At 40.6% G+C, this 26,603-nt stretch overlaps 1 protein-coding gene and 3 long non-coding RNA genes across 6 annotated transcripts; 2 read left to right on the plus strand and 2 right to left on the minus strand.

Moving 5' to 3' along the window:
* The first annotated feature begins 2,077 nt into the window (after window positions 1–2,077).
* Window positions 2,078–7,922, plus strand: LOC134177480 (uncharacterized). 2 transcript variants are annotated; one of them, XR_009969525.1, is made up of 8 exons: window positions 2,078–2,428; window positions 2,701–2,759; window positions 2,831–2,896; window positions 3,193–3,283; window positions 3,338–3,383; window positions 6,363–6,436; window positions 7,329–7,449; window positions 7,517–7,922. It is a non-coding gene; the product is annotated as an uncharacterized LOC134177480 (long non-coding RNA). The 2 variants fall into 2 exon arrangements; XR_009969526.1 differs by lacking the exons at window positions 2,078–2,428; window positions 2,701–2,759; window positions 2,831–2,896; window positions 3,193–3,283; window positions 3,338–3,383 and adding an exon at window positions 6,209–6,287.
* LOC134177479 (uncharacterized) lies at window positions 4,712–6,206 on the minus strand. The gene is made up of 4 exons (XM_062644264.1): window positions 5,911–6,206; window positions 5,598–5,853; window positions 5,430–5,523; window positions 4,712–5,368 (listed from the first exon to the last, which is right to left on the minus strand). Exons 1-4 carry the CDS (start codon window positions 6,003–6,005, stop codon window positions 5,358–5,360), a joined length of 456 nt encoding a protein of 151 aa, XP_062500248.1. The 5' UTR covers window positions 6,006–6,206; the 3' UTR covers window positions 4,712–5,357.
* An 83-nt stretch (window positions 7,923–8,005) lies between the features above and the next one.
* On the minus strand, window positions 8,006–12,181 carry LOC134177276 (uncharacterized). Its single transcript, XR_009969458.1, has 2 exons — window positions 11,860–12,181; window positions 8,006–8,246 (listed from the first exon to the last, which is right to left on the minus strand). It is a non-coding gene; the product is annotated as an uncharacterized LOC134177276 (long non-coding RNA).
* A 6-nt stretch (window positions 12,182–12,187) lies between these two features.
* On the plus strand, window positions 12,188–23,125 carry LOC134177277 (uncharacterized). 2 transcript variants are annotated; one of them, XR_009969459.1, is made up of 12 exons: window positions 12,188–12,580; window positions 12,849–12,971; window positions 17,184–17,685; window positions 17,762–17,874; window positions 18,033–18,095; window positions 18,158–18,267; window positions 18,814–18,970; window positions 19,029–19,167; window positions 19,241–19,280; window positions 20,291–20,421; window positions 20,484–20,590; window positions 22,221–23,125. It is a non-coding gene; the product is annotated as an uncharacterized LOC134177277 (long non-coding RNA). The 2 variants fall into 2 exon arrangements; XR_009969460.1 differs by lacking the exons at window positions 12,188–12,580; window positions 12,849–12,971 and adding an exon at window positions 14,267–14,401.
* Window positions 23,126–26,603: the final 3,478 nt, after the last annotated feature.

Genomic DNA, 26,603 nt, shown 5'->3' on the forward strand with positions numbered 1-26,603 from the left:
TCAGCTATAACCACAGGTACGATCATCATTGACTACTGAGAATGTTTCATAAACCCACTTTGTTTTGCACTTGTTTTGTCTTAGAAAGCCAAACACAAAACCTATGCAAACAACCCATGGTTTTAGCACATTCAATATACTAATATGTTTGATGTTGAATGTCTGTAAGTTGTCAGTAACAACTTCAGCAAATTATTATCTTGGAAAACTCATCAGTCCTGGCAAAATTTACAAATTCAAACCATTTCATTTACAGTATTAATTCTGTCATGACATATTATTTATACATACTACTCATTTTGTGATTTCAATTGGACAGGCACCATAACAAAGTCCAAAACAGAGTGTACAACATATGACAAAATCATTGAGGTAATTAACGCACTATAAGAATACCAATAAGTCATTGTTGTACATGTGCCTATGCTGAGGTGTTCTGAACAAGAACATACTGCCATGCATGTCCTGGGACAGTAATACGTATACCAGAGAGGGTCATTCAAAGTCCAATTAAAAAGAAGCTAGGAATGTGGACGAATCACATTGACAGATTTCTAGCTTTTGAGGGCAGACAACGATCTGCAGTAAAAGAAGATGGTAACTGAAACTTCAGAGCTATGTCAAAACAACTCTGGAACAGATACACTTCATTACCAGCTTAGGGAATTTCTTGCAGGTGTCATAGTGCTTAATCGTGACAGGTACCAACAATTTTATATTCCTTCTGAAACAACAGCATTTCAACAACACCAAAAATCCATTCATCAACTAGGAGTGTGGGGAACACAGGTTGAAATTCGGGCAGTGATTGACAGCTACCAAATACCTGTGTATGTGTGCTCTCCCCATCCCACAACCAGACAAATCAGGTGGCTACGTTAATTCCAAGCCATCCTAGGGCCCTCAAGTACCGGACACATCACAACTGCCACATCGGTTTCTGTTGTACACCAGTGGTCAAATTAAAACAGCACACACTGGTTGTCATTATGACAGGATATGCACTAATAACGGACAAACGTTATAGTTTCCTGAGCTGCTAGATGAGGACAAAGAATATGAGGTCTGTAGGATCAGTGACAATGAAACCAATAGTGACAGTGATTAACTACGTCACTTCCGTACTTGCTGAACAGATTCTGCTAGAAAGAATCTAGAGATGTAGTTACTTGGCAGCGTTTGTAAAGTTTTTTTTTGAAACTGCAATAATCAGAGACTAATTAGAGTTTGTAGCCCTTGTACACCGTTTGTAGCATCCTGCTAAGACAAAGTTGTTACTTAAAACAGAAGCACTGATACTGTAACCTGGTTACTCCATGAAGTGTGAAATTCACCTCACTCTTATGAGTAATGAAGCAGTCTCTTCTTGAATCTTGTGAACGTATGTGTTGTAATTAAAAGCACGCCAATTACATAACAAATTGGAATTAGAAAACGACAGTTCTTAGGCAGTTAGAATTAGGTGGCCAAATTTATAGAGCAACACATTAAGCAACAAAAGTCGGCGTGTGACATCACCCAAGATATAGGTGATGGTTAATACTGGCACCAATAACACTGGAGTGCAGTCTCATCCAGGTTGTTTGTAGGACGTGAAGGTAGTCACATTAAATAATTTAATTTACACACACACACACACACACACACACACACACACACACACACACACACACACACACACACACACACACACACACACACACACACACACACACACACACACACACACACACAGTGGAGTGAGTGGTCAACACGACCAAACTCATTTATGACTTTGCTTGTGTCTCCAAAGACCAATGCGTGCCGTGCAGGAGTGTCCACAAACATCGCATGTGAAGTTCCCACTCTTAGAGATCGTCTTTCGTGTTCCTGCTTTTTTGTTGGGGTGTTTTCAAACGTTGCATGGTCTTCAAATGATCTAAAGATTTTTTGCAATATGATCTCCACAGAGATCTGTCTGACGCATAGCTTTCCCAGTTGGATATATCAATATTACAAGATTTCAGATTGGATTTCGATGTGTCTTTAAAGCCCAATTTCTGACCACCTGCTGTTCTAGAACCTTTCTTCAGCTGACCATAAAACACTGCCCTTGGGATTCTATTATCCTTCATTTGAACAAGATGGCCACACCATCGAAGTTGAGTGTGTGGTAGTAGACCCTCAATTCCAGGCATGTTGCATTTCTTCATAACCTCGGTATTGGGTATCATGTCTTGCCATAATATATTTCCAATTTTGCGAAGACATCGCATGTGAAATTGGTTGAGCTGTTTAATGTGCCTTCAAGTCTCACAACCATAAAGTAAAGTGGTGATCACAATCTTGTGTTTGTAGTCAATAAATGTTTTCGTTTTGATATGATTGTTTTCTGTTTAGTGGAGCCCCTTGAGGTATCGCTGCTGCTTTTTTTATGTCCCAATTGGAGGTGAGTATTGATACTGTGTGTGTGTGTGTGTGTGTGTGTGTGTGTGTGTGTGTGTGTGTGTGTGTGTGTGTGTGTGTGTGTGTCTGTGTCTGTGTCTGTGTCTGTGTCTGTGTGTCTGTGTGTGTGTGAAAGCTGTTGCTTGTGTTTACGTGTCATCTTTGCTCTCGAAGAGGCAATTTTATATTTCAATGCAAAGTTGATTGCTCAAACGTATTTGGTATGTGGATGCATTAGTAAATATTTCGATCATCATTATCGATTTATCATTTTAGATGTATGCTAACTGCTGCGTATTACATTTTGTTTTTTTCTGGAGACACACAGATCCAAGGTAACAACCAAATGTTGTAGCATGGAAAGTATGTGTTATGTATGTGTTAAACAGTTTGTTTGTTGTTCTAGTTTAATACTAACCTTTTCACTGAGTTTCAACTTGATTTGACATGTAGGATCATTTACTATGCACAGGTTTGTAGCAAATGTAATAATTGATTAATAAAAAATAATTAATTAATAATAAATTAATTGTCATGTTTTAGGGTTAGAGTCAGGGTGGAGGTGGGGTTACATATTGTAGAGTTAATATTTATTTAGGTATTACGCGTAGAGTTGGGGTTAGTGATATGATTTATAATAATTAATTAATTAATTGTGAACAACAAGTTTAATACATAATTTTTGTGGTGTATATAAACTTTATGTAACGTGTGGCACAGATCAAGTGTAACACTTGTCTTTGTATGGTTTGTGTGGCTTGTTTGCAGGACATTTTTTGGTTTGCTATTCTTGGAATGCTTGGTGGTTTGATTGGCGGCGTCTTCAACTTCCTTGTGTGTGCTGTCACAAAACTCTAATGTAAAATGCAAGGATTGTATGATATGTCAGCGTTATTGAAGGGTTTTGTTGCAGGGGGATTAAGTATATTTATCCACTTGGTTGGAGACGAATTTTAGAGGTTGGTGACTGTTGTTGGTTGATTTGTACGTAACACACACACACACACACACACACACACACACACACACACACACACACACACACACACACACACACACACACACACACACACACACACACACACACACACACACACACACACACACACACACACACACACACACACACACACACACACACACACACACACACACACACACACACACACACACACACACACACACACACACACACACACACACACACACACACACACACACACACACACACACACACACACACACACACACACACACACACACACACACACACACACACACACACACACACACACACACACACACACACACACACACACACACACACACACACACACACACACACACACACACACACACACACACACACACACACACACACACACACACACACACACACACACACACACACACACACACACACACACACACACACACACACACACACACACACACACACACACACACACACACACACACACACACACACACACACACACACACACACACACACACACACACACACACACACACACACACACACACACACACACACACACACACACACACACACACACACACACACACACACACACACACACACACACACACACACACACACACACACACACACACACACACACACACACACACACACACACACACACACACACACACACACACACACACACACACACACACACACACACACACACACACACACACACACACACACACACACACACACACACACACACACACACACACACACACACACACACACACACACACACACACACACACACACACACACACACACACACACACACACACACACACACACACACACACACACACACACACACACACACACACACACACACACACACACACACACACACACACACACACACACACACACACACACACACACACACACACACACACACACACACACACACACACACACACACACACACACACACACACACACACACACACACACACACACACACACACACACACACACACACACACACACACACACACACACACACACACACACACACACACACACACACACACACACACACACACACACACACACACACACACACACACACACACACACACACATCCACCACCCACCAACAGACAATTAATAGATACGCAGACACACAGACAGACACACAAACAAACAAGAGACAGACACACATGCAGACAGACAGATAGACATACAGGCAAACGCTGGCCTTCTGTGATGAGCATGTACATCGTGACGTGATGTCTTCCTCTACCCGTATAGTCTACTCTACTGTATCAACATTGTCATCATGGATTACACGTAACTTTACCTCGCGTCACCACTGGGTGTCTTCTATGGTGGCCATGCATGTCGTGATGTCCATCCATCCATCCATGTTATCAAGAAGACAGACAGACATATTTAGCTTTTTGTTCCTTAGTTGTCATTGATAGAGACAGTTGCAAATTATTAAATCATTGTTTGTGTAGGGCCTAAGGGTCTTTTTGTTTGTGTAGTTTTAGTAATTTAGTTTAGATCATCATATAGCTAAGCTTGTAATAGTACTGATTTATGAAAATATATGTATTCGACAGACAGACAGACAGACAGACAAACAGAGAGACAGACAAACAGATGAAATGCAAGAACAAACACAAACACACAAATGAGATCGACAGACAGACAGAAAGCAAACAAGATGCAACAGACACAAACTAAAGACCAACAATCAAACGCTTACATACAAAATATCTATACACCTGTGCCCACCATAATAGAAATCAATCAAGTACCTACTCAGTAAGATTGTTTTTGTTCAGTTCTGACAATATATCATGGGATGTCAGACCATAGATTCTGTCTCTATCAAACTCCCACAACTCCAGAATGCTAGAAATCCAGCAACGTCTCAGGTTACGCCTACACAACAGCACACATCCATCACGTGGTCATATGGCACGCGCGCACACACACTGAAAACCTAAAGCAGAGCTGCTCCCAAGTGGTATTGTGCTCCTGAAAAAAGTGCTTCCCGGTGCCGTAATGTTAACAATTGACACATGCAGGTCGTAGAGCTACACAAACAACACAATTTATTTTCCTCACGACACCAGTCAGCCACGTGCACAACACGCAGTCGCAGCCCAACCTCCTTCAACACAGCAGGTGTAAGAACATTTTCTCCCTTCGTTGGAGTGACGATCAAGAAGCCATAGCGAGCTGTTTCGGGAAAGACTCTCCCGACCCATTCCTTCTGATCGAGTGCCTCGGCATTTCTCGGAACCCACAGCTTGTTGGGTCGACTCTCTTGACGAAAACGCGAGAGACCGGCCATACAGACGAACGCGACGATGAACATGATGACGATGGTCCGTACGGGATAAGCACCGACCTTCTCGCCGAGCCTGAAACACATTTGTTAAAATTTTATGCCAATTTGTCGAGATTCTGCGCCATCTGACTTGTAGAAGAACGTCTCGAGGGCGTGCTCGATCGCATTGCTAATTCTCGTCAGACAAGAGCAGCGTTGAGATGAAGAATTCTCGTCCTGCATCATCGTCTACTAGTCCACACACACAACACTAACTGTGTGACAGTCGTGACTAGAAAACGAATTTGTATTAGCCTCGGAGTCCCGACCAGTGACCAGTCACCGTGCAAATTTTTTTTTGGGTCCACTTCACACACACATCCCGGATATATAGCCCGGATAAGTTTAACTTGCACGTGCACGGTAGACCATTCTCACGTGCACAAATGGCTAGTAGTTCGAAATGTGAGGTGCTATGCTGACAGATTGTGGGAATTGCGCTTTCTCTGCGAGCAGTTACCACACTCAGTAAGCAACAGTGGCTAGTGAAGGGAGAGCCCCAATATGGGAAATGTTGGTTGCTACAAACCGTTTTCTTTGCAGAAATCGACTTTCTCGAGAAACAATTGACTCCAGGAAAGCTTTGCGTGATGCAGTTATTATACAAGACGGCAGAAGTTTGTACAGTTTGCTAGTTAATTGATATTAGTTAATTTAACTAATTGTTAATTTATTAGAATACAGTATTTAGTAACATTAAAGCACAATTTATGTATTTATGGTAGTATTTTTTAACCTTAAATGTGATTTAATAAATAGTAATTTATAATTTATAAGTGTATATATATATATATATATATATATATATATATATATATATATGGATAATGTGTGTTAGATACTCACGTAGGTGGGTTTATGTAAAAATATATGTATTTCTAAATATATGTATATTTATATATATATATATATATATATATAGTAACTATTGCAGAAGAACCCGTTTTTTAATTAATCGTGTCCTCTGCTGTTACTGCAATTAATTTGTTTTACATAAGAAATGTATGGCAAACAGGCAGGATTACAGGAAGCTGTTGATCTGCGCCATGGACAGTCTGTTGCAAAAGAACACAGTTTTTCATTAGCCTAAAATAGAAGCAATCCATGATCCATTTTAACAATAAAATTAGAACACACACAATGAAGATGCTTATTTCTCTAGTGGGTGCACAGTTTGCTGAACATAAAACAGGAATAACTTGTTCTGAACACTCATTCTGAAAACTCTAACTGCAATCTGTTCCTCTCTATAGATCAAGGAATATGAACAATCCAGGACATTTGTTGTTGTGAATTCAGTTAATATGTAGTGGTGAGCTAATATTTAGTGGTGGAAGTTTTGATTGATGTCTACAGTCAATGTTATTAATTAAATTTATATAGTAAATGTCGATTGATTATTGCAGTTAATATTTATTGATTTAATACATTTCATATTTTCTTTGATTAATTAACACAGTCAATATTGTAAATAGAGTCAACGTAACTTCTTTATTCTGGTTGTTGCAGATTCTAGAAGAGTAACCTGGATAACTTCCATTATTGCACCTGCCAGAAGACGAATTACATGTGTGGTTTAGGCATAAGTCACCTATGTTTCGATTAATTAACATTTCTGGATCTCGATAAGGTACTTGCATGCAATGTTTCCGTTGTATGTACTGCACTTGTAAGTCAAAGAAGGTTTGAATTTTTAGTTCATCTTTTGAGATTCTCCAGAGTTACACAGAAAGTGCCTTTTCTTCAGGGAGCTGCCGTGACCAATTTTCTGAAGAAATGAGTGCAACTAAGTTTGTATAGCTGCATTGCATTTTGACTCGTAGTGCTTTTAGCTATTGTACTTTGTACATTTGATAGATTATTTGCAGGATCTTTTGGGAGACCAGCCATGCTGAAAGTGATTTCTGAATAGATTTGCATACATGATGATGGTGGGTGTATCTATTTATATCTATAATGCTCACTTGAGCGATCTGCCATTCATTGTGTCCCTGGCTGTTAGATTGGGAGTCTTCTCAGATAGGGCTCCATATATGAGGGCTAGCTGTTACAGTAATTCTGGTTTCAAAACTTGATAAATACCAAAGGGCGGTGTTTCTTTACTATGATGAGATGGAGCAGTTGATGATGCATATTCACAGTATCTTATACCGTGCTCAAATTGACCACAAATAGAACTACGTATATACAAGCACAAAACATTATCATGTTACTTTGAGTCTTTCTTTAACATCTAGAGCGTACACTGTTATATCCAACTGGTAATGACTATAACTGGTTAAGATTGAGTTATGCGTATACAGCATTGTAAACTGGTAAACAAACGTCATAAATCTGGTAAGAAATGTCACAGCAGTCGCTAGATTTTGCTAGAGAGTACTTTAACATGTCATTCCCCGATCCACCTTCCAATATTCTTCACACATCCTATACACACAATGCAAAATATCAAGCATCTCATTCTTCAGGTAAATTTTTAAATCTCTTTCTACACATTGTAGTGTTCTGTCTAAGTGACTAGATGATTTTAGTTAGCATTTCATGTCCCATTTAATTATGAGATTGTACATTACATGTAGTAGTTACTTGTAATCACATGTACCACACATCCTTGCTAAGTACCTATAGCTAAAGCATGCTTCTTTTAAAGTGTGCCTACACTATCTTGTTTAGACAGTGTAGATATTAACCAATATGCATGAGAATTTGTTCGTGTCCAGAATACTACAAATTATATTAGCTCACCACTAGTCATGTTAACTGAATTCACAACTACAAATGTCGATCAGTAATACTCTGCCACCTAGCTGCAGTAAAGTAATACAAATACTTTGAGTTGAACGAGTTTGTTCCTTAATTTAATGTCCATACTCCTGTCTAAGTGGTGTCCTCCCAAAGGTTATTCAAGAAGACAAGTGGTTCAACAAGGTCTGTCACATTCCTGACACTTTGAATCTTGAACTCTTGAACTTGAGCAAGATACAGCAATTTCAACAAATTCTGTCAGACAAGCCAGCCTCTGCTGTGGCATTTGGTGACGTGACTACAGTAGCTACCAAATGTCTAGACTGGCATGTGACAGATGGTTACCTGATACACTGCTTGAAGGTATGGCATCGCTTCTCAATTGCTCATCACAAGATTGTCTTTGCCTTGTGCTATCCAAAGTTTGCTAATTCACGTTGAACACATCCATAGCATTAGCTCTGAACAACAGAAAGAAGATTAGACTTATATTCCTGATTGTCAACGTACAAATTGATGCCATAACTGGATCTTCTGTTGCATCAAATACATTGATCAGTGGGAATCATTGGACAGTGGTTGCTTTAGATTTGAATTCAAAGTTTCCTTCTATGGTGGCCCATTGGGATAGCCAGTTCCTACCAAATTGTTGGTAGAACTAATACAAACACTGGACTATGTAAGCACTGCCTTAGGTGAAAGAGTGGATATTCATGATTTGATTCCTATGCATAGGCCGACATTTGAAAAGATGGAAAACACGCATGATCAAGGCATTGCAAAATTTCCCAATACAAACATGTTCTTCTCTTTGTGGGGTTATTGCCTTTGTTTTTGTGGCAGTTGCAGCATTTTCTCCAGAGAATCTGTGGGCACACATCTGTTCACCACAGCTGTCCTTCTATGTGACAAAGCAAAACTCAAACTTTACCTTCAACCAGGGTTCTCCCAGGATTTCAGGAAAGCGTAGCACTAGCCCCTCCCTAAGACCACGCCCATCCACCGACGTCACGGCAAAGTCCCAATTGCAATACTAATCTATTATCAATATATATTAGACTTGCTGCTGAAAATCGTCTATACTAGCTGTTGTTTACAGGCTGTCAGCTATCAGTAATCCATTAGTTGGACGAATTTAGCATGGACAGCTGTTGAAGTCAAGATATTGCTGTGACTTGTAACCATGCATTGACAAACCTGTTAACTAGTCTACTAAGTAGCAGTGCACGCTTGCTAGATACACACTGTGACACAATTGAATGCATAAACACAATGACATACTATTTATTCGTAATCATTGCTTCAACACAGTGACTGAGTATATACCCTAAGGTTGCTGCTACATTAGAGAGTAACAAGCAAAACTGTGTTCAATCTTACAAGCTGTCCACTGTATAATGAAATTATGCTGACTCCGTTACAATATTGTAATGTATCTGTTCCTCTTGGAAGCCCACTCCAGACATGCAGCGTTAAAGTCAAAGTCTTCTAAACAGGGACCTTCAATAGAGATAAACAGCAGTTGCACTGTGATTTTGTTGCTCAGACGGGGTTTCTCAGAGGTGTCTTTATCCTATTCAGTTCAGAAAAGCCCTCTCACAGTCAGCAGTGGAAGCAGGGATTAGCTGGGCAATGGCTGCAAGGTTACAACTGATTGGAAACACTAAGGAAAGGTTCTCTTTCTTCACAATTGTAGCCATCACATCTTGTTCTGTATGGCAAAGAATTTGCACTTTGAAGTGGCACAGCTGTTGGAATCTGACTGGAACTATTTTTGCAAAGTGGTCAGTCAGCGGTCCTATTCAGTATTGGCTTTCTTCAAGCCGCCTACTTAGTAAGCAGGTTCTAAACATGCAAATTACATCATTAAGATTATGTTTCCTTCACATGCACTTGCTATCCCGTATCTGGAGCATATCTAGACAATCTCAAATCAGTGATCTCTGAGAGTGAAGTAGAAATTCAAGCGTGGCGCAGCGCTACACTCAAACGCCCTGGGGAGAACCCTGCTTCAACCAAGCCCTTATACTCACTACCTGACGAATACCTTAGCAGTATGGCTGCTTTCTGATCAAATTAAAATTTCAAATATCCTAGATAAGTCCATAGATAAGTCCATATTAGCTGATGAAAACTTGTAGTCTCAGCAAATCCAAAGCCACCATCTCAAGCAACCTAAACGCCAGAAGCTTTGCTTAAGTCTGAGTAAAGTTTGTTCATGAAAGCCGAAACTACAACCAACACGTTCAACAGAATCATTATCCCCAAACGAATCCACCAGAGAACAAGGAGAAACTACAATATGACAATAAGTTTGAAAACAAATACCCCTAATGCCATCTAAACTGTACAAGGATACAAGATTTTTGAGTAAGGAAACTGTTCTTGTTAATATTCCTTGATATAAAGAGAGAAACAGATTGTAATTACAGTGTTCAGAATGAGTGTTCAGAACAAGTCATTCCAGTTTTATGTCCAGCAAACTGTGCACCCACTAGAGAAATAGGCATCTTCATTGTGTGTGTTTTAATTTTATTTTAAAATGGATCATGGATTGATTCTATGTATTTTAGGCTAACGAAAAACTGTTCTGTGGCAACAGACTGTCCGGATCAACAACTTCCTCTAATCCTGCCTGTATGCCATACATTTCTTATGCAAACAAATTAATTGCAGTAACAGAAGAGTACATGATTAATAAACAGGTTCTTCTGCAATAGTTACTAGTATATACAGTAGTGGACAAAAGTATTTGCCGGGTAGTTTTTGTTGTTGATTTTTCATCATATTCTGGACTACAGAATGGAAATAAGTGCTGATATGAGCATAAATTGATAAGTTAGTTTGTTTTCAAAGGTTGTAATATTGTTTGCATTGAATATGCTTTGATAAGTTGTAATGTAAACTTAATTAATCTGTTTTAACTAGGTTGTAACAATAATCTTAATTAAATTGCAACAACCAACTGATTTAGACTCAATTCTGTACCAATTAGTCTTGATTTTCCCATTGCATGACCAACATTGACCAAGAAGTCGCTTTATTAATATTTTGTGCTTCCACTCAAACACAAACATCCTGAAAACCCTTGAAATTTCTTGCCTGGCAAATACTTTGTCCACTACTGTATATATACACATATAAATTATAAATTACTATTTATTAAATCACATTTAAGGTTCAAAATACTACCATAAATACATAAATTGTGCTTTAATGTTACTAAATACTGTATTCTAATAAATTATTAATTAGTTAATTAACTAATATCAATTAACTAGCAAAATGTACAAACCTCTGCCGTCTTGTATGATAGCTGCATCACGCAAAGCTTTTCTGGAGTCAATTGTTTCTCGAGAAAGTCGATTTCTGCAAAGAAAACGGTTTGTAGCAACCAACATTCCCCATACTGGGTCTCTCCTTTCACTAGCCACTGCTGTTTACTGAGTGTGGTAACTGCTCGCAGAGAAAGCGCAATTCCCACGATCTGTCAGCATAACAACACATTTCGAACTACTAAATCATGCATGATCCAGCATGCGTGCACGTGAGAATGGTCTACCGTGCACGTGCAAGTTAAACTTATCCGGGCTATATATCCGGGATGTGTGTGTGAAGTGGACCCAAAAAAAATTTGCCTATCGTCATCATGTTCATCGTCGCGTTCGTCTGTATGGCTGGTCTCTCGCGTTTTCAGCAAGAGAGCTAGAGTCGACCCAACAAGCTGTGGGTTCCGAGAAATGCCGAGGCACTCGATCAGAAGGAACGGGTGGAGAGAGCCTTTCCCGAAACAGCTCGCTATGGCTTCTTGATCGTCACTCCAACGAAGGGAGAAAATGTTCTTACACCTGCTGTGTTGAAGGAGGTTGCACGTGGCTGACTGGTGTCATGACGGAAAAATATTTGTGTTGTATTGTGTAGCTCTATGACCTGCATGTGTCAATTGTCAACACTACGGCACCGGGAAGCACTTTCTTTCAGGAGCACAATACCACTTGGGAGCAGCTCTGCTTTAGGTTTTTCAGTTGTGTGTGTGCGTGCGTGCGTGCGTGCGTGCGTATGTGCGTGTGTGTGTGCGTGTGTGCGTGCGTGCGTGCGTGCGTATGTGTGCATGTGCGTGTGTGTGTGTGTGTGTGCGTGCGTGCGCGCGTGCGTGCGTATGTGTGCATGTGCGTGTGTGCGTGTGTGTGTGTGCGTGAGTGCGTGTGTGTGTGTGTGTGCGTGCCGTGCGGTGTAACCACACGGGGATATGACCACGTGATTGATGTGTGTGCTGTTGTGTAGGCGTAACCCGAGACGTTGCTGGATTTCTAGCATTTTGACGTTGTTGGAGTTTGATAGAGACAGAATCTATGGTCTGACATCCCATGATATATTGTCAGAATTGAACAAAAACAATCTTACTGAGTAGGTGCTTGATTGATTTCTATTATGGTGGGCCCGAGTGCATAGATATTTTGTGTGTAAGCGTTTGATTGTTGGTCTTTTAGTTTGTGTCTGTTGCATCTTGTTTGCTTTGCGTCTGTCTGTCGATCTGTCACTTGTGTGTTTGTGTTTGTTCTTGTATTTCATCTCTCTGCCTGCCTCTCTGTCTGTCTGTCTCTGTCGAATACATATATTTTCATACATCAGTACTATTACAAGCTTAGCTATATGATAATCTAAACTAAATTACTAAAACTACACAAACACAAAGACCATTAGGCCCTACACAAACAATGATTTAATAATTTGCAACTGTCTCTATCAATGACAACTAAGGAACAAAAAACTAAATATGTCTGTCTGTCTTCTTGATAACATGGATGGATGGATGGATGGACATCACGACATGCATGGCCACTATAGAAGATGCCCAGTGCTGACGCGAGGTAAAGTTGCGTGTAATCCATGATGACAATGTTGATACGGTAGAGTAGACTATACGGGTAGAGGAAGACATCCCGACATGCATGGCCACCATAGAAGAAGGCCAGCGTTTGCCTGTATGTCTATCTGTCTGTCTTTCTGTTTGTCTGTCTGTCTGTCTGTCTGCATGTGTGTCTGTCTCTTGTTTATTTGTGTGTCTGTCTGTGTGTCTGCGTGTCTATTAATAGTCTGTTTGTCTGTTAAAAATATATTTCTCTACTTTGTGAATTAAGTTTAAAGAGAGGCCACAGATATCAGTAACAGCTGGCAATTTAATTAACAAACGAGGTGTCACATACAACCAAACTAAACCTTTTAGACTCTTGTTGCATATGTAACTGCAGTGGAAACAGCAATTCCATGAGACTTTGAAAAGATAGCTATCAATGTTTCATATAACTATGACAATATTAACAGTAAGTGATATTGCTGTATGTGTAAGCCAACAATTACATTACTTCTCACATGACATAAGTCATGTATATCCTGGAGCTGATTATGAACAACGTAGGGTGCGTTCGAATACTAGTTCTAGAACTGGAATTGTAGGGGGGAGTAAAGTTCTATAGCGTTCGATTGGTAGTTCTGACAGTTCTAGAACTGTCAGAACAGTTCTAGCAGTTCTGCCTAGCGAGCTGGAATTGTTGGAACTGTCACGCCCTAAATGCAAAATTCCCGGAGGTTGACGAAGTGAAATGACGGGTACAGATGCTGAGGCCGTTGTGGACCTTCTTGTTTGTTATAATGAACACTTGTGGCGACCATTGGCTTGCAGAACACCAGAAGAACGACATTTGGGACTGATTACAGTGACCTTCTTGGCGCGAGCAGCTCCAAAAAACCGAAAGCGAAAGCACTGCTGATGTTCGAACAGACTACAACAAATGGAGTCGAAACGTCATGCTACTTCGAATTGACGCTAACCGGAAGTATGAGCCTTTGCGCATGCTCAACTTGCTGACAATTCTAAGCGTTCGATTGCTAGCAACAGTTCCAACAGTTCTGGCAGTTCCAGTTCTAGAACTGGAACTAGTATTCGAACGCACCCGTATATCCTGTTCTAAACCACAACTGTGAACTGTGACCTTATTACTCATTGTGATGTATAGGTATGGTTTCTTGGTATGTGCAGATTGATGCAAGTATGGCATGTAGAAAGTCTATTGGAATGTCTGGAACTTTGCATTAGTCATATTCTAAAATTAGTCATTAGTAATCTTCATGTCCAGCTTTACCTGTGAATTAAAATTGTATCAGCATAGATCATTGAACTTATATTACAACATTGTGTGTGTATGTTATTTGTACACTTGTGCCGCACTAACTGGTGTACCATTGTGATGATGCTGGGTGATGAAGGTAACTGTGAAAAGGTGTGGCCATGGTGTACGTGCTAACTGCAGCACAAGTGTTACTTTTTTATGTGTACTCAGTATCATACTGCCACTACTTCTTTAAGCAATAGTGTTTAATATTTTTGAGATGTTTGTCGCTTTGCAAGAAAATTGTTTTAATCTTTGAACCTTTTAGACTGACTATCTCAAGACTATGCAAAATGCATGATGGACCATTTCTGTAGGTAACAGCAAAATCAATGCTGCTGATTTCTGTAGTTTCATTCCACTGGTGATTGTGTTATTTCACTTATGTGTATACTAAAATCAGTGTAGCCGATTAGTAGTCAACTTTGGCAATAAATAATTTTACTAGAAGAGAGAAGATTAGTTAATGCTCTATGACTGCTAGTCAGGGTTCGAAAATGTGTTTAAATCTGGTCGCCAGTTTGACCACCTAGAGGAACGGTTGGTCGCCAAACTTTCACTAGTTTCTAGGTCAGAGATTCCAGAAGTAAAAAAGTCATTAATATCACTTGTGAGACCCTTTCTCAGATTATCATGTTTGACATTAAATTAATACCTAACTAGGAATTTGCAGTAACGTTGGATGAACATTGGCTAGTAAACACATCAATCTACAGTATGGTACTTGGGATTCTTTATGTAATAGTGTATGAGTTTTCATATTTTCTGGAAACTTTCAACAAATTGTATAGCTACAACCAAACAAAAATGTGGTTGTGTGGTTTTGTAATGCTAATTAATATGATTGTGTGGTTCGACATCACATCCACATCCTGGCAATCTATCCAATAAGACATGAGCATTCTTTGACCGTTTTCTTAATTCTCTATATGACTCAGTGCCACTATTGATTTGCTGAGAACAGTACATCCGGTAACTCTCAAGGAAACCCCACACCCCTCATGGTTTCCTATGCCTAGCTGTGCTAATCTCTGGAACACAAGTGATAAACTTTTGTTATTGTAGCGCTTCAATAGCACGTGGCATCTTCAACATCTAGATTTCAGAACTGGACATGCACAAACTTTTGTCTGAACAAACTTTCTTAGTAGCACTAGGAGACGTATGAGCTCCTGGAAGTACCCGGTAGTTCTTTTGATAGAAAGACACTCAGGCAGCTTGCTGCGAAAAAAGCTGTTTGTTTTGCCACTTCCTACGCCCACCGTTTGCAAAGATCTGCATAATAGTTTATTTGTCTTAATTCAAGGTGGTCAGATTCTTCGTTTCCTTTGAACACCATACAAAAGGATCTAAATAGGCAGTTGCCGTCACCTTCAACTACGATTGGCTGCGGATTTCATGTTTCATTCGAGAGAAGCTGTTGTGCAATGGCGTCTCGTCGATGATAGAGCTGTTGAATTGGATTTGTTGGTGTAGCATATGAAGGATAGGAGTGACCGCGATTGTTTAAAAAATTATATGCGCCTGCAGGACTTTAGTTGTGTTTGTCTGGAGCTGATGGTAGAGACCAATGAGATCGATACAGGCAGTAAATTCCATAAAAATGATGGTGTACCAAAGAGCAATAGATTGCTAGGTGATATGTTGTTACATGATATGTATAGAGGTGCTAAGTAGACGGCATGCGTTGCCACTAAATGGTAGACGTAGAATGTGGCAACATACCTTAATTGTAATGCAAAAGCATCTGCTGAGCAGGTGGTTCGCATCCAAGAGCCGCTGCCACGAAAGACTAGAAACTATCAAATATTTCTAGTCGCCAATTTGGCGACCACACCGTTCGTTTATTCGCCAGCCATCTAGAAGTGGTCGCCATATGGCGACTTGGCGACCGGATTTTTCGAACCCTGGCTAGTGGATCAACCCCTTTTTCAGTAGTTTTTGGATCCGGGCCTATAGAGACATTAGCGATGAATAACAGACATAATGTACTGTAGGTGTAGATGTGTGTAGTTTTTTAGTTCTGGTGTGTTACCATCTTGGAGTGTGTACTTTTAGAGATGACAGTAATAAGTAATTAATTGAATATGAAAATGCTTGAAACCAGCAATGTTCATAAAGAAGAAAGAATCTGATGAATTCAACATAATTAGCATCCAAAATGAATTCTAGGAAATACTGTAGTATCGAGTTTAACTTTTCACATTGGCCAGCAGTGTGATGACCACACGGGGTCTCAAATTAATAGTAACTGGCGTGACCATAACAGAGATGACAATACAGTGAGAAATACTACTATAAATGTAGTTGCAAACTTAAATTTGTGTCTAACATTGTGAAGCTAAACTACAGAGTAACCACAGCAGTGATGAAAACTTTGATCTTATTTATCTTTGCTGTGGTACATGAACCTGAAATTGTCGTTTAATGATTCTTATGTTGCATGTAGCCCTTTGATGGAGGCTTATTTCAGATGAGTCAAGTAATTGGTGATATCAGCTACGACCCGGATCTGAGCAAAAAGCACACAATAATTGGTGCTAAAGCTTTGCGATTAATCTACTGCATATTTACCAATGAGACATTCGACGAGAGTTCCGGCGAAGAAGTAGATGAATGTGCGGACGACTTCGAAAGGCGAGTGGACACAATTGGGCAAAAGAAACATGATAAACTGGCCTCATCTGTGAGAACAAACTTTGGTCTTCAGGAAAAGGCCGGCAAAGCAATTCAAAACGACCTCACCATTCTGGCTGTGGGTTACTTTCTCATTATTGCATACGTCTGCATCAGCCTTGGTCTAATTACTCACCTTGAGCACAAATATGGCTTTCATTTGCTGGTGTTATAAGTACCGGTCTTGGCATTGTCGTCTAGCTGACTTGGTCTGTGTAGTGCATTTGGACTGTTCTATGGGCCTGTACATTCAGTACTTCCGTTTTTACTACTCGGTGTGTCATATCAAATATTCATGAAATACATGTATACAAGCAATGGTATTTATCATACGTATTTGTGACGTGTTAGGTGTTGGAGTGGATGATATGTTTGTGATTGTGTCGTCATGGGAGAATTTAGACGAGAAGACTCATAAAGAAAAGAGCATCAGTGAACGAATAGGATTGACTCTGAAAGAGGCGGTAGGTTGCGTTGTACAATGTGATGTTGTCATTGGTTGCAGTGTTAGTGTATCTGTATGTGGGCGATTGTAACCAGAAGTACTAGAAATACTATGTAAACTGTGATCTCCAATTAGAGATTATTTTAATTTATCAGTCCATTGCATTATTTGTGTTAGGGAGTGTCGGTGACCGTGACGTCTTTAACTGATTTGGTGGCATTCCTAGTTGGAGCATCGACTGTAAGGACATTACAATGTCGTGTCTTAATTGTACTATGTATACCTGGATTGATTGTGTGTAGGTTTTGCCTGCATTGCAGTCATTCTGTGTGTTTGCTGGCATTGGAATTCTGTTTGACTTGATATTTCAAGTCACTGTCTTTACAGCATTTTTGGCGATTGATGGAAGCAGGTACGTGTAGTAGTATGGACATATATGTTGTTGTTATTGCTTCAAGTTGTGACTTTGCCTTGTACTGTACGATGTTGGGTCTATTAGACTGATGATTTCGATGCTTGAGTGTGTGTGTGTGTGTGTGTGTGTGTGTGTGTGTGTGTGTGTGTGTGTGTGTGTGTGTGTGAGCGTGTTTGTGCCAGTTACTTTTTCAACTGAAATCTGGCATTAGGTTTAGTTTATTTCTACGTATTTCTGACATTGACAACCGTGACCCAGTACACAACAATCAATGTACACAACAACTGCTTGTGTGTTCTTTAATATCCACACACAATTTACTGTAAGAGATCACCTAACACAATACCATTGTAAAGCCTCTGTAGCCTCCTACATGATAATCATATCAGCCAATCCATGTTATCATGTACTGGCCATTGAGATTAATTATTTCACGATCAATAGGAATGTTGCAGCTAATTAGGAATTCAATACATTATAAATTGCAAAGTCATGTATGATTATTCTGTGCGATTATTGATGTTGATGATATGTCTATTACAGAGTCGATGCCAGATATGATGCATGTCTTTGTTTCAAGCTGTCTGATGATTACCATGAGTTGAAATGTTGTTGGACGTAGTGGCCATTCCAATCTGGTTGGTTTAAGCGATTTGTTGCAGATGTATATGCTCCTACTCTCATGAAACCACCAGTCAACGTTGGCGTTTTATCTGATTGTGTCTCTGCTGTCGTTGCAATGCAACTTTTGTTTATAGATTCTGGTAATTGTGGTTGCCATGGCGGTGTTTGGTGTTGGTACTTATGGTGTGACAAAGTTAGACCGACACTTTGATTTTGAAATGGTTCCTTCCATTGGGACTGTATATTCTTGACTATTTTGCTGACGAGGACTTGGTAATGTAGGGCAATGGGCCACTCATTGGTAGTGGCAAGTACTGGGATAATAACAATTAGTGTTTGTGTTTAGTATTTTACTTTAATTGGAACAAGAACTGCTGTATATACAGGTGAGTTGGTGTGTTGACACATATGTAAGGCATAGATCATATAGAAATGTAAGGGAGTGCTCATGTCTTGCCTTCTTGCACATGTTTGTGTTTGTGTTTGTGTGTCTGTCTGTCTGTCTGTCTGTCTGTCTGTCTGTCTGTCTGTCTGTCTGTATGTATGTATGTATGTATGTATGTATGTATGTATGTATGTATGTATGTCTCTGTCTGTTTGTCTGTCTGGTTGTGTGTCTGTCTGACTTTCTCTGTCTGTCTATCTGTTTGTCTTTCTCCGTCTGTTTGTCTGTCAAAGATGCAATGCCAAAGTTATCCTTAGAAAACTTTCAAAACTGTCACCTAATCATGGTGATTTAGATAAATTATTTGATTTTGACATTCAAAGTCAAGTCCATTAGTTAATGACTTTGTTGTTTGCCAGGACTGATGTGTATTTAAAAAATCCTAGCATATGTACAAGTAGAATCTGTATGAGAATAAATTATCTGTCTGTCTGTGTGTCTGTCTGTCTGTCTGTCTGTCTGTCTGTCTGTGTGTCTGTCTGTCTGTCTGTCTGTCTGTGTGTCTGTCTTTTATTTCTTACATCAAACTATGATACAATTCTGCAAAGAACTACAGTACTACAACTGACTAATGTTCATTGAAAGCTAACATTACAGCAAACTAACACACTTATATATAACTAAGACTAATGAGGAAAAAATTGGGTGCTGAGAGAGTCAGGCCTCTCAGGCCCACCGCACAACATGCTAAGTTTCTTTGATATAACTTGAACATTTCACTTCTTTAGTGGTACAGAGAATCTTTTTCTCCAAAGACTAAAAATTCCGCAGCATTAGGTCTTCTTGCTTCATCTGATGAAAAGGCTGCCAGTTTCTGCAAAAGTTTGTTTGTTTGTCTGTCTGTCTGTCGATCTGTTTATCTGTGTGCTGTTGACTGTTAGACACTAATATGAATTAAATAATTAATCGATTATCCATTTGTATTGATTAACTTGTTGGTTGTTTGCACAGCCAGTGTACAGTATTATGCTCAAACCGATCAATTTGATGAGTTGGGAAAGAACATACTGAAAAACGAATATATCAATCCAAGTACTGTCGAGTATTGGTACTTTGATTACAAAAGTGGCTCAATGAGTCTGGTAAGCATATCATTTCAGAGTACGCTGATCAATTGTTGTATTAGTATGTTCTTGCTCTGTAGCTTTGCCTAAACCCAATGACAAGGCTAGTTTTTCAGAAACACTTCATTGGTATCTCAACACATCTGATCATCAAGCTGACGTGAAGTTTTAGAATGAAGACATTGTGGTGAGTGTATAAAATATATTAGTGTTGCTTGTCACACTCATATGTTGATGTCACATGTCACCATGTTGTGTGTCAATATGACATACAGTGTGACATTTTACTCATTTGATTATTACCCCACCCTAAGGGTGGTCAGAGTCAAACATGAAGTATGGGATGGGGTCTTTCTCAAAACTGACACCTAAGTTGTTATAAACAGCATGTTGCTACCTTTTAGTAGAGCTTCAAGCCACTGCCACTACCTAAAATATATACACCTAATCTTATACCGTATCTGAGTCATCAAGACTTGCAACAAGTGGTCGACAGGCATGTGTTAGTTGAAGAATCTCAGCATTGGTACAGTCGCACATCTGTAGCAAACATTCACTGTGGAGAGCACCAAGTAGCAGTAATTAAAGTTGTGACAATCTTAGAGTCTTGCTTGAGCCCTGGGGTAATAATCAAGTGAGTACTGTATGTCATGCAGCCATAAACAGTAATTTCTCTACGTTTCTGGCACTGATTGGTCATTTGGTGTAAGACGATTCCCTGAAATACTAAAAAGTTTTTTGAGGGTGTACACCAAGTCAGAAGTGTTCCCAGCTTTGTCAATAGTAAATTCAAAGTACAGTTAGGCCCAAAGCGCTTACTTTTGCACCAGGAAGTGGCATAAGCAGGGTTTTTCCTAGGCAACTCCCAACTTGCGTACAAGCTGTTTAATTTGCGTTTAGAAAGTTTTTGAGCTGTGATTGAAATGTAACAGCAACAGGCACCTCATAGGATGAAATGCAGTATAATTCCTACTAACTAGTAAATGAAGCTGTGTTTACACTGTCGCTTCAGAGCTACGTGTGTGTGTGTGTGTGTGTGTGTGTGTGTGTGTGTGTGTGTGTGTGTGTGTGTGTGTGTGTGTGTGTATTTGTGTGTGTCTGTGTGGTGTGGTGCAGTGGCTCAATGGTTAGACAGTGGGTCCAGAGAATGGACACATCCGGGACCTTGCAGGGTTGCAAGTTTAAGTCACAGTGATGGCGAGCTATGGCATAATTTCCTTGGACAAGAAACTTACACACAATTGCTTCTCTCGACTCAGGAGAATAAAAGAGTACCTGGTCATTGACTGGGTGGCAAAGGCTTCCGACTGCGACAAAGTGCATCAGTTACTGGGGTCCGGGTGGGAGTTTGGGTGCCCACATCACAGTTGGCGTCGCAGTTGAGCACCTCACCAGGTTCCAGGAGATTGCCTAGCACGGCCCATAGCTCCTACTTAGTGCACAGGAACCCAGCCATCTGGCTGGGGAGCATTACCATTTAGCAGCAACTTCTTATCAGTTTGCCATTTGCCATTTGTTTGTTTGTGCGTGCGTGTGTGCGTGCATGTGTGCGTGCGTGCGTTCATGTGTGTGTGTGCGTGTGTGTGTGTGTGTTTGTGTGTGTATGTGTGTGTGAATGACTAACATATTTGTTGCACCTAGATAGATATAGTTCCCCTCTTGGGGCGTCCACAAAACAACTACAGACAAACATAACTACGTTATGATTGTAAATAAACATTTATCAGTATGTGATGTCTAGAGATTCCTGTGTGACGTCTAGCGTGTACAGTTAATACAGAAACAAACTATGCTCAAATCCAGGGTTTCTCTTCTAGAAAATATCTCTACCACCTGTCACCACGTTATTCTTCCTCAATGCAATGCGGATGCTCTAGGCCTAACAGTCCTACACGCAGTTCTGTCTCGTCAGTCAGAGAATGGCTCCATTCTTGTTACTCGCGATCCTACCAACGATTTAACTCTTCAATTGTGGGATACTCAGCGGCTGCATAGTTTTTCTGTGGAGTATTTTCCTCTAATATTTATGAAATTCGAGATAAAATCTGCAATTGACGTTCCTGTTTATCAAAAGACCGTTTTCGAGTTCCCATCTGTCCGAGGAGCCGAGAGAGTTTTTTCTCTAATTGAGAAGATGGTCAAAGAAACTTGAACTATAAATGATTTATATCAAAAACGAGAAGTTCGAGCACGTGATGGAGACGGTTTATCCGCCATTTACTACGAGTCAGTCAAGCCTCAAGCGTCTGGCAACTTGATTTCACGTAGAGACTTTCCTTCCCAAATCAATGCAGAAATGAGAGCTTCCCATCGTCCACATTCTACGCCGGATTTGGCTATTTCGATATCTCCGCTGTCGGAGAGGAGACTGGGGAGTGGAATGTCTTTTCCGCCACCGCGGCGCCTGCGTCCTCATATGTCTCATGCAGTTGGTCACGTGTCACATGTGCAGTCTCGTCCATTGCCGAGGCGTCGCCTACATACGACAAGTGTTCTCCCTCGTGACGTCATTTGACCTGGATTTCTAGTGCCCAAGTGATGATTTACGGTTTAAACTAGATACTGTATATACACGTAGTTGCATGCTGTACGTACTATACATGGATACGACTGTACGTCTTGATTACTACGATAATTAAGTGTTGTGGACTTATTGACCCGAGGCTCGCATACGCTATAGCTAAGGTTACAGTAGTGTGTCAGTAGATGGACCGTCAATTGGAATGCAGCGTATTCGTTCATTGTTATCGCTGGTGTTAATTAGCATGCCAGATGTCGACAATCCCATGAGCTAGTTAATGTGTCAAGCCCCCTTCTCACGCTCTTGGCACAAGGCCGGCGGAGCAGGGTGGGCCATGGCCTATCTATAGCTACCCAACTCTTGAAAATGGGACTTTAGCCAAAGAGCTGGGCTTTTGGCGAGAACTATCGAACATGTTGGTTCAAGTGATTAATTAATTAAATAAATTAGCTATTTTACGTTTACTGTGGGACACCAGAATCGACCTCCTAGAGCTTTTTGGAATTGGCGCCACACAGGTCTGCATGGGAGGTCGAGGCTACCCATCTGGAGTGCTTCGCCAGCCCTGCTTGAATGTAATAATAATTAGCAGGTTCCAGTAGGTGTGCAGCAGCTGCCCGTAACCTAAAGCAGCGATGGTTTAGCACTCTAGTGCTTCTTCATGAACAGTTTACACTTTTGTAGCTATTATTATAAGTTTGCTGTAAATTTGACGTAAATTTGTCAAGCTGCTATCTAACACACTTTGATATAAGACAGTGGTGGATCCAGGGTCAGAGGGGTGCCTGGAGTGCCTTTATTATATATATAGGCACCACCATGCATTTTAATTAGGTTACGAGTAAGCTAGATGACGTATGTACAACCCCTATTTTGTTCACGGCTCCTATTTTGCCCCTAGTTTAATTTGTTCCTAATTGCTCCTATTTTAATTGTTCACCGGGTGTACTATTTTGTCTACTAGGCGTTCTGAACCCGTCGTAGCAGTCCCTATTTTGTTCATGAGCACTATTTTGTTTGCTTGAAAAGCGACAGACTAGGCAACTTACTGCCCAGAACAAGTACTTTTCTCTATTTCTATCTAAAGTTTGCTATGCCTAGAGCACATTTGCTACCACAGAAAAATTTGTGACGCGAAAACGCGAGTACATATATGCATGCAGAGGGAGTACTCTAGACGTACAACTTCATCCATATATATATATATATATATATATATATATATATATATATATATATATATATAACACAAAGTCACCATACTGAAGGTCACAAACTTAGAGCTGAGTCTGCATTTGGTAGTAGTAAGTAAGACTGATGTCGTTTCAAAGACTTTATTTTCCACCTTGCAGCTGTATACAAAAGCTCTTCTGATCTTCAGTTGGTAAGTCATCTTTGTAGCAAAATTGGCACTTACTTTCCAGCACCTCTGTTTGATACACATCAACTATGCCTGGTAAGTCTGCATGAAAACCCTGGTGTTCACGGCTGCAACTATATGCTTCCACATCCGAAAACGGGCATCAACACTAGAAAAGCTGCAGGACTATACTGATTACACAAAAAATTAGAAAATGATTACTGTTGTACTTAATTATTTTATTTCTAATTAAGGCAGTATGTGTAGCATGGTATAGCAATAACAATTGCGAGTGTGTAATATATTTTTAGTATTTATTCACGTGTTCATCTACTATATAAAGCTCAAATTGTCTGTCTGTCTGTGTGTGTGTTCGCGTTTGGGGGCCACGTCTTTTGTCCGTTCGCAACCGAAATCGGTACGCACACTTGGCGCGCACAGCGGAAGGTTTGTGTAAAAGAATAAAAAAAGTACGCACCGAGTCCCCTCTCCAGGGGTCGACCCCCGCGTAAAATTTCTCGACAACGCACACGCTACACATTCCTGTTCATTCGAACACACGCCCATACCAGTCCTGTGTACACTATATGCATCGTCGTCCTTCGCAAAGCTTCGAGCGATCGAATATCTCTTGCCGACGAAACTTACTCTTCTAGCGCTTTCGTTTCTCTCCAAATTCTGATTGCATTTGCACCGAATCCAACCTACACGTTTTCTGCAGCAAGCGCTACACGGGGAGTGTGTCGATTTCTATCGAAACAAGCGCGAAGAACAAGATTCGAATTCATTCAGGATATCCGGGACCTCGCAACAAAGATGCACGTGACGTGTCCACAGACCTATCTTTACACTACAGTATCTTGCCCGTACGAAGGACGGGCCAGGTATACTAGTTTAGGTATATGTGAATGCATGCGTCCTGAATATGTGTGTAGGTATGTACTACATGCATGTGTGTATTGTATACGAATGAGATTTGTTGAAATCGACAACTTAGTCCATCATCGTGTATGTGTATGTGTATGCATATAGCCAGAAGCCTGATGTTATCACTAAATGAAAATTGTTAATTTATTGTATTCGTAATTTAGTCACAAGCAACCAACAGCAATTTTTCCGGTAATTCTTCAAAATCTGACTTGTCTTTGTTTGACAAAACAGTCAGCACTAATTTGCCTAATAAACATGAAGGCGGAAAAAACATCTGGTGAGTATTTTAATTTACTGCTACAAAATATGTTAGTTCAAATTCGAACCATTGTCCTTTTTGTGTAGCTGTTTCAAAAGTGTTTGTTGGTGACAGTACACTTGGTGTAACTGCCGACAAATTAGTTTTGACACAGGTAGAACTAAAGGCTGCATGGCCGCAGAAATCAGTTAGCTTTAGGTCTAGATCTAGTAGACATGCTATTTGCACCAACGGTTTTGGCCACATTGATATCATTAAGGCAGCAGAGATGGTCTCACGAAACAACCTCTTGACAGTACTGCTATGGAAGCAATTCGAAGTCTAGACGTTTACTTTGATTATTGTGTGTGTGTGTGTGTGTGTGTGTGTGTGTGTGTGTGTGTGTGTGCGCGCGCGTGTGTGTGCGTGTGTGAGTGCGTGCGCGCGCGCGCGTGTGCGTGTGTGCTTGTGTACATGCTAGTGTGTGCATACATGCATGCGTACGCGTGCGTGTGTGGTGTGGTGTGTGTGTGTGTGTGTGTGTGTGTGTGTGTGTGTGTGTGTGTGTGTGTGTGTGTGTGTGTGTGTGTGTGTGTGTGTGTGTGTGTGTGGTGTGGTGTGGTGTGTGTGCGTGCGTGCGTGCGTGCGCGCGCGAGCGCGGAAATGTTTAAGGGATAGCTAGAGCTAACCAAACTTTCTTTTTCTTTTTCGTACTGCTTACCAGCCTCTACAATGACAGGGTATGCGCGTACGCAAACTTCTTTTAACTGCAGTTGCATCATACTCACTCTAACCCAAAGATCACAAACAACAGTGACAGTTCTAAAGCACAGTACGTCTTGACCCCAAGATGGCGGCGAATACGGGCTAGACTACCGATTATACGCCCCCACATTCTTGGCCAATCCTTTACGGAGAGAGTTTTGCGAACTACAGTTGCACAAGGAGTTCTTCGTCAAGGCTTTCTAGTACTCGATACCGTCACAAGTCCAAGACAGCGAAGGAGCCCGGGGCCCCGTTTGCCCGCAAGATCAACAACGTGTTTGCTGCAGCTGGCAAACGTACAGCATAGAGACCGCTATATATATTTTAGCTACTAAAAATTCAAGACAGAGAGGGCATACCTCCTGATCAGCAGCGGCTCATCTTTG

Source organism: Corticium candelabrum, chromosome 3 (assembly GCF_963422355.1).
Source record: "Corticium candelabrum chromosome 3, ooCorCand1.1, whole genome shotgun sequence".
NCBI lineage: Eukaryota > Metazoa > Porifera > Homoscleromorpha > Homosclerophorida > Plakinidae > Corticium > Corticium candelabrum.